The following is an 8,828-nucleotide window of genomic DNA, read 5'->3' as shown; positions in this document are numbered from 1 at the left end:
CTTGGCTGCCGTTCAGGGGGCCAGAGTGACGCCTGCAAACAAACTGGCTGAAAAAGTGACGGGCTTGGAGGAAATCACACTTGAGAGAACGCTGCCGCCTGTAGCTAGCGTGTGAAATATTTATGCTGCGCTTTTATGTGTAAATTGGTTTGTGTTCATCCATGATTTAAATGGCGATGCTTCTGCATTTGGCACAATCATTAACATTTCACGGCCTTTTTTTTATTGTTGCCAAGGCCGCTTGTTTTTTAAAATAACTGTACAGGCGTCGCAGGATCTGGGTTGGGCTGGAAGCAGCTACGCTAGGCCGTGCCCCGCACGCTGGATGAGGCGTTGCTGTGCCGCCCGCTCGCTTAGGCTTGGCCGGTTAAGGGGAAAAGTGAGCGACAAGGAGGAACCAATGGAGCAGCCATGCTGGAACTCACAACAGAGGGGAGCCTTGGGGCAGGGGCACATGGAGGCGGGTGGCTAAGCAAGGGGTAGGCCTATTGCATCCTCCCCCCACCGCCAGGCTTGCTTGCATGACAAATTGGCTTAGCTTGGCCCTGGGCCTTTGGGGAATGGGGCCATCGAGGGAAGGGGGGAGAAGCCTGGAGCAGTGCGTCCCACCTCCAGAGCAGCCCCCTTCCAGTCACGCAGGTGGGCCTCTCCTCTGTGCTCTCACTAGCTTGTAGCCCCTTGCAGAAGTTGCTGTGTTTTGGTGTGGCATCACCAGGCCATGAATCACTTTACCACCAGCTTCCATGTGCCCAGGCTGGCTGCAGCCATAGGCCACCTTGGGGGTATAATCATGGGCCAGCTCATCAAGCATAGCCGTGTCAGGCTGGAGCCCTCCAAGGAAATGCCTCGGGGTGGGAGCAAATTGCCACTCTTCCCTTGGGGCCAGTATTACCTTCTGCCCCAGGGTCGTGCTCAGGGTGCTGTGCTGGGGGCAATACCTAAGTCTCTGCCCCTGCATAACCATGACAGAACTGCTATCACGAAGGCCCTGGCTAGTCTTAGTTGGGATAACTGGATTCTGCCTCCTAAATTCACCCTGGTGTTTCAGGTGGCTAAAGTATGCTTCATTGCCTGGCCTAAATGGTCATGTTGCTGTGCTTCCCACCCCAGAGGTGGCTGCATTTCAGCGTCCATGCACTTGGCAAGTGGGGTCTTTGGGGATGCCAAATACTAAGGCAGTGTCAGCAATTAGGAAAGAAGTACTAGGCGTGAGGACACTGGTTTAGTGGGGCTGGACAGGCACCACACAGAGGCCATGGGAGCAGAGGCCTAGCTGTGAGTACAGGGGAAGGGGGGGACTCGCTGGACTCTTCATTCTCAGTGTGATAGCTCCCCTCTGGGCTGATTGAGTTGCGTGCCGCCCCTAACAGCCAGCGCCAGACCAGGAAGGCACTTTGGTGGCTCGTGCCTTCCCTTTTATGGGGCTGCAAATTGGAAAATCTGAGGGAAGTAATTTCTGCCTCCCTCTGCCGGGAAAACCCACAGCCCAGGTGTGGTGTGGCCCCTCGTTCCCCTTTAATTGTGACACTATATTGATGAGCCTGTCAGCGCTTGGCAGGGGCTGGAGAAGGCTGAGCCTCCAGCGCAGGGATTCTGTGCCAGGACTGGCACCCAGCCTGTGTCTCCCCTCCCCCCGGCTGCAGAATGCCAGCCTCGGGCCTGTTGGAGTGCCATAGTTGCTGTACTTCTCCCCGACAGGCGGGCAGGTTTGCCCGGCGTAGGGGCGGATCCCAGCTGCGCAGTGTCTGTGTTCCTGGGATCTAGTCTCACCATGTGCACGCTGCAGCCACTGGGCATCAGTGTCTGGGGTCCTCCAGGGGCGGGGGCTGGTGCTAGGTGGGGCATGTTTGATCCATCATCCCCTGCTTCCAGGACTAACTTGCTTTCCCAGCAAGCCCCTTGGTGCTGCCATTATCTTAGCAAACCCTGGGCCGCCTGCTCTGCTTTAAAAAAATCCCTTCTCCTAGGTCTGTGCACCCTGGAACTTTCTTTTGTATCTTGTTCAACTGTTCTCCTGCTGGAGGGAGAGGTTCCAAGCTCCGTCGCCAGGTCTGGCATCAGTGTCCCGAAGAGGAGTGGGGGGGTGCAGGGTACAGCGTGAATGTCCTCTGGTGCCTTGGTGCTGTTCTACATTTCACCAGCGATTAGCCTTGTGCCAGTCTTGAGACCTTGCCCCTAACAAGGTGGTTTCCAGCATCTCCCCTTCCACTTCCCGGAGATCTTTTGGTTTCTGTCTAGGAACATCCTCCCTCCCACTAAGCACTTGAAGAGCCCTGCAGTTTTGTTGTAGTATTTGGTCCCATAGAAGACTAATGACTCAGCCTTAGCCTGCCCCCCAGGCCCAGAAGGACAGGGGTTTGGCTGATTAAAGCTACGGGCGACCTGACATAAAATAGCTAAATAAATCTTTAATATTTCTAATTGCAAATGTACAGAAATTGCACGTCCACATCATTTCTTTGAACACCAACAACTTTCTCTGTACATTATTACATAGTTTAAAAGAGGCTGAAGGAGTTTCAGCAAACACTTCCACTTTGCTTTGTTTTTAAACATACTTACAAAAAAGGTTTTTTGTTTGTTTTTTCTTCATAAGAGGATATAAAACATAGCGACTGCTCATCAGGAACAAGTATCAGCCTAAGCAGATCTACAGAGAGAGAGGTATATCTTAAGACACAGTGATGGATGATAAAGGAATATGTGACCATGGAGACAGCACTTTGGGTACCGATAGTTGATGCAGAACCACCTAAAATTTACAGCAATGTCACACCTCACGTTACCCGTGAAAGTCAACTGGCGAAACCAAACCCCTGCTCCAGCATTTGAGGATTGTTGTAGACTGTCCGTGGTTTGGAAAGACCCTGCTCAGCAAATGAACAGGTTTCTCTCTGGCCCAAATTAGATACACTCCCCCTCCAAGAAAAGAAAATGACAACTCTTCTCTGCACAGCAGTCACACAAGGGTGCCCGGAGCTGACCCATAAATGGGGGGGGGACGTTAGCACAGACACAGTATCTGGCTAGAAGTGAACAGCCTCCCGGCTGGGGCAGTTCAAGGAATCACTTGGGAACGAAGGAACAGCAACAGCAGCACTCACTTCAGATTACAGAACTGGAAGGGCAGAGTTGGAGTCCCAGCTCGCCCTGAATGCAGCATGCCGGAACAGTGCTGGAAAAGATCCAAGAGGTGATCTGTGGGGAAGCCAGGCCCTGGAGATCAGTGCAGGGTTGTTCCCCCCCCCCCCGTACCTTTGCTTGGTTTTCTTCCCGGGCGGAGGGAGTTTATTGTTACAGAAAGGGCAATGAGCTTGGTGGAACTAATGAAGCACAGCTATTGTCACCCAGGTCCAGCAAATCCCTATTACATGCCTGGGGAGACCTCCAGCATAACCTGGTGTGTCCTGCAGCTGGCAGAAAGTTACACAGCTGTACCCAGGCGGGGGGAGCCAGGACACTGCTCACAATGCCAGGAGTGCTCGAACAGCGACAAGCAAAAACCACAAAGTGCAGAATTCCAAGGACCCGTTTGGGTGGAGGACATTTCTGCTTACTAGATGTGGAGGGGACAGGGAGAAGCAGTTAGTTACTAAACTGTTGTAGGTGGTAGGAAATCTCCCTGGAGCTTCTGGCTCTGAACTTAAAGCACAACCCCCGTTGTATTAGACTTACAGCGTGCAGCAACCGTGGGGTAGTTCACATCCCAAAGCCTTGCCCGTTTGCTCTCGATCACCCCAAATCTGAACCCAGATCTGAATTTGCTTACTTGAGCCCACCTCTGTTTAAAAACAAAACAACAAAACTCAAACAAACCAGCAGTAGAGACACTCAAATCCTGACCAAATAAGCAGCACCAGAAGTAAATGACTATATACAACCGTTGGCTGAATAGGTACATTACAGTCAAACACCAAGAACATATACAAAAAATTGTAAGACTTGCATTAAGATAAAAATCTGTGAATGTTTGTTTTGTCTGCACGTTTACAGTTTTTGCACTAGAATAGGCTCTTGTCGCAGAAAGCACGAGAAGGAAAACAGCAGGTCGCAGGATGGTCAGTAGAGTGGTTGTTTTACTCTCTGTCACTGGGAGCACCTCTGCACATTGTCTCTGGTATTGCTATGCGAAACACCAGGCTTGAGGACAGGCATTGCACTCACAGCCCCACACACTGGTGTGCAGCTTATAAATAACAAAACCACAAACGGAAGTAACACAGTTAGAGATGGGCCTGAACCAAACCTCCAGATCCGGATCCCATGCTTTGCAGTTTAGGGGGCATCTCTCCAAAGAAGAGATTTCTTCTGGGACTGAGTTCCTTTTCATACTGGCTCAGGAAACTACAGAACATCAGAAGGGGTCGGATCTGGAAATGTTAGTTTTTAAATAACTCCCTGTGAAAGGGTTTAGGTTTTCTGCTACGCCAGCAGCACAATGTGCACGCTTTAACTGAGATTTTGGTGTTAACCAAGACTTTGTAATGTAGTCCCTGTAAAGTTAATGGAGCAATGGATTGGCTCAGGGCTGAGGAATAGGTTAAGATGTATAGTACTTAGCTTCAGTTCTAAATAGACAATTGTTTCTGGGGTGGGGAGTGGGGGTCCCTCTGCCAGTTCTTAGGGCAAGCACTGAATTTGCATCCAAAAACAATTCCCTGAAGTTTCCGTGTAAGAATGGAAATCAGTCCCTGCTAGGGCACCCCTCCACCACCCCTGCCTAGCATTCTATGTGAAACAGCTTCCATCTTTCACAGGAGGAATATTTCAGACCCTAAAAAAATAACCAGAGCTAAAAGTACATCTCCGGGCATCAGCTGTTTAAAAAGAGTCTTTTTTTTGCAGGCTTCTTTAAAGATATTTGACACTGAGACAAAGGCGGATGTAAGCGTATGTACCAAATTGTTCATAGTACCCTGTATACTCCTAACCTGTCTGGGTCTTTCTCCTGGGGCTGTCAGTTTTGTGAGCTTCTTCAAAGCCATTTGTGCTAATTCTCCAATATTCAATGGTCACTTGGCTCTGAGGAGCTCCTCTTTTTGGTCTTATTTTCACGCCACTCTGTGAATTTAAATCAAGAGATGGGACGGCATTCCTTGCGTGTGGAGAGCTTCGAGCGCAGACAGACCGTCAACCATCCAAGATCCGGAGCTGCAGAAGGTGCAGCCCTGTGTGACCTGGGCTGGGGCTTCCGTGGAAGAGAAGCTTTTAGAAAAAAGCAGCTTTAACTTTAAAATAATCCCCTCCACGGTGAATCTTTTTAGGATTTGCGGTTGCAGGACAGCACAGAAACGCAAACAGTGTCCTGCTAGCACAGACTAGATACTGTGGAGTTGGTACCTACGCCTATGCACAATTCAGTATCCTAGTCCCTTCTGACTGTACCTTTACACATGGTACTGGGCAAACTAGGACAAGCATACAGCAAGTATATGCTCTTAATGGGAGGAATAGGCAGATGTCCTATACACTGTACAGTGGCATCCGTGTCTCAGAGAAACCATCTCTCTGGGTCTCAGTATTAATGACCTGTTCTGAGACTGGGAATCACAAAGGACTAACTTTAAAAAAACAAACAAACCTGCACTGGCGGCAGGTCAGTGGCACAATCCCCCACTAAGGAGCTGGCCCCTCCGCTGAGCAACGCGCGTCTGAATGTGCCGAAGCTACTTGTCTCAGCAGTTAGGAAAGTCTAATCCTGGCTTATGTCTGCACAGTGCCTCCTGACCAGGGGCATTTCGGTGGCTGCTGCTGTTCCTGTTGGTTACTCCCTTATGAGCATGTTTTACATCCTTCGAGGCTGTTAATTTCCATGCAGTGCTCATTCCCAATCTAAAGAGGGCAGTATTCCAGAAATGTATTTGTTTCTAATGCATACTGTGAAAGAAAAGAAATACAATTACCAACCTTCATGCTGCTTCAGGCTTTTTCTTTTTCCTGACTGTTTAGCACACATCTTTGCCTATAGCACCCCCTCCCCCCCACAAATAACCCTTCCTCTTCTGAGCAAGCAGCCGCATCCTAAACAAATACTGGTGTAAAACCGATTCCATTTCCTGAATCGTGATGGGGCTTCACAACATTTTTCTGAGTGATTTTTGGCTAACAATCCACACTTCACAACCCAATGGCTGAGCACCTGGGCGAGATGAGTGGACGTGATATTTGCTGTGTTCAATAGCAGGAAGTTTAGTGGGATGCTACTCGTGTGGAACGTCTCATTGTGTTATACTTGTGACAAGGCAATGTGCCCTTCCCTCCCCTCCTTAGATTGCCAAGAAGAAGCTGCATCTAGAAATAAAGAAACCATCCCTAGAACACCAGCTCCCCTTCTCTGCTGGCGTACAACAGTCCCACTGCCTTGGGCACAAGCCTGCACCAGCTGGGCGTCTGACTAGGAAATTGGCAAAAAGTAAAGCGAATACAGAATGCTGTTCTCTTGCTGCAAGGTGCCATCTTAGGTGTAATATGCATGGACTCTCAGGTGAGGGAACGCTTGCTGTGACACGGCGTAGCCCAGCAATTCTTGCTAAAGTGCTATTCTCTCCCCTCCAAGTGACCTACCCTGGTGGCTATCTGTGCTGGCATTCCCTTGGCTACCACCCTGCACACAGAGCGAGCTTTGTCCTTGCACTTCAGACCCTGCTCTCCCGAGTCACTCGGATTTCATTCAAACACCAGTTCTCTTGTGTGAGCGTTAAACTGACGGTGGCACACTACCTCCAGCATGGCACAGGAAATCTCTCCTAGTGAACAACGCCCGGGGAAAGGCGCTCGTTCATGGACCAATGCGTGGAGCCTACTCCAAGTGGCACACAGGAGGGATGTGCTGCGGCCACCCCGACCTGAAGCTACACAGAATGACCCGCCGAGCAAACTAAGTGCCATGGCAGAGCATTTCCTGACGGGGGCTGGAATTAGACTAAGTGCGTTTCACAACAATACATTCTCATCCTCCACTGAGCTTTTACCAGCAGGAACCCACCACTGAAGCTAGCCTGACTGGGCCTGGCACAGGCTGTCACAGCCCCCTTTATTTTGCTTACTGGCACCCCAAGGCCATTATTACGGGCCAGGAGGAGTGTGAGGTGTGTCCTTTGGGCAGTTTGAGAAGGAAAAGGTTAAACATTAAACACTGACTTAAATCCACCCGTGACAGCAATCCCCCCGTATACGGAGCTCTCCTTTTGCCACACATTTCACACAACTCGGTCTTTCGGTCCCCTCAACTCGCTGGCGTTGGCGTCTCCCACCAAGGAGCAGTCACGTGCGCTGTCTGCAGTAAGGAGCTGGTTCCTTGGGGAGCGGGGGAAAGACAGCAGCCATTCTCTGAAGCACGGCTCACCCCTGCTGCTGCGCAGTCTTTCAGGCCAGGCCTCCTCTCCTGCAGCAGCTCCCTCCGCGGGTTAACAATTGCTGCTGTTTCTGAATTCTCCGTTCTCTGTAATCTGTAATTTAGTTGGGTTTGTGGGGGAGATCCCGTTACGTGTCTGCATGCTGTACCTCTCTTTCAGCTGAGTAAGGGCACTCATTAACCGTGCGTTGGCCGCATCCAGTGAAGCAATACGTTTCTCCTGCAATCAAACAGAAAGTGGGGCGCTTTCAGTGAGCGAGCCTGTGGAAACTGCCTCCTTGCAGAGGTGTGCAAAAGCAGGGTCAGCTTTGGTTTAGCAAACCCAGGGAGGATTTGGACACAGGTCCTGTTCTACAGGAGCTCACAGATGATGGAGGCTGGACAACTTGAGTAAATAGTACTAGTTCAGACCCAGGGATATTGGGAAATTTCTGTCCCAAAGGACAGTGTTAACAGATACCACTGCCAGCCCCGCCCTCCCTGGGCCAGCCGCTCTGCAGATAATAGCTCGGCTCACATAAACTTCAACATGTCAGGCTTTCAGACTAGTGGAATCAGAGCTAAATTAATTTCATCATGTTCTAATTGACCCTGAACAAAACAGAGATAAAATGGCTTCCATTATTCTCCAATTATACAGGCACATGCCACACACATTTTTTTTTCTCCCACCCAGCAGCAGTTAGAATGAGGATAAGGTTCATATTCTAAAACCCAATTCTCTCCTCTAATGGTTATTCATATCAATGTTTAATTGATTTTGTTTTAATAGAAGTTGATAGCCTGCCCGGACAGCTGCGATGACAGGGTCTCATTTTTCACTGAATACAGAGGGGTAGAGTCCAGTGTTATGACGACAAGGATGGGCACCAAGTATTCCTGTGCTGCAATGTGGTTCGGACACCATCTCCCTCTGTGAACTTGGGTAAGTCACTTAGCCCTCCCTCCTCAGATCCCCCAGCTGCAGACAGAAATACTTACCTGAGGGACGCTCCGAGGCGAGATTAGTGACTGTTTGTTTGTACACTGCTTTGAATACCATTCTTCCCTTGACGCTAGCCTAGCACTGGGGCTAATTTTGGGATGCGGTGGAACCCAGAGGCATAGAAACTGGTTAAAAATAGGAAGGTAAAGCTCATGCTCTAAGGTTGCAGCTGCAGGGGTCCGGAAGGGATCCCCTGGGGTGTTCTGCGCTTCTGAAGCATTGAGGATAGCCAGGGCTAGTGAGGAGACCTTGGGCAGGAACAGCAGGGCTCTGTGGTGGCACTGAGCATTCTCTCTCTCTCTCAGGGGCTTGGCCAGCTGGTTCTTGCTCACACGCTCAGGGTCTAACTGATCACCATGTGTGGGGTGGGGAAGGAATTTCTCCCTAGGTTAGACTGGCAGGGACCTTGGAGCTTTTCGCCTTCCTCTGCAGTGCGTGGGTGCAGGTCACCTACCAGAATTATCTGGGCATATCTCACTTCATCATTTG

General features: G+C 50.1%; 1 protein-coding gene across 10 annotated transcripts in view; it reads right to left on the bottom strand.

The window, feature by feature from the left end:
• Window positions 1-2,388: 2,388 nt before the first annotated feature.
• DAB2IP (DAB2 interacting protein) overlaps window positions 2,389-8,828 on the bottom strand; it is a 328,611-nt gene continuing 322,171 nt past the window's right edge. For 9 of the 10 annotated variants that reach the window (XM_034793819.1, XM_034793816.1, XM_034793818.1 and 6 more), the window contains one exon: window positions 2,389-7,574. In XM_034793819.1, coding sequence (XP_034649710.1) covers window positions 7,407-7,574 — 168 coding nt within the window. In that variant the 3' untranslated portion in view covers window positions 2,389-7,406. The remainder of the gene's footprint in view (window positions 7,575-8,828) is intronic. The other variant, XM_034793817.1, reaches the window with a different exon arrangement.

The sequence above is a fragment of the Trachemys scripta genome, chromosome 17, assembly GCF_013100865.1.
Source record: "Trachemys scripta elegans isolate TJP31775 chromosome 17, CAS_Tse_1.0, whole genome shotgun sequence".
NCBI lineage: Eukaryota > Metazoa > Chordata > Testudines > Emydidae > Trachemys > Trachemys scripta.
This window is presented reverse-complemented; position numbering and strand designations above follow the sequence as displayed.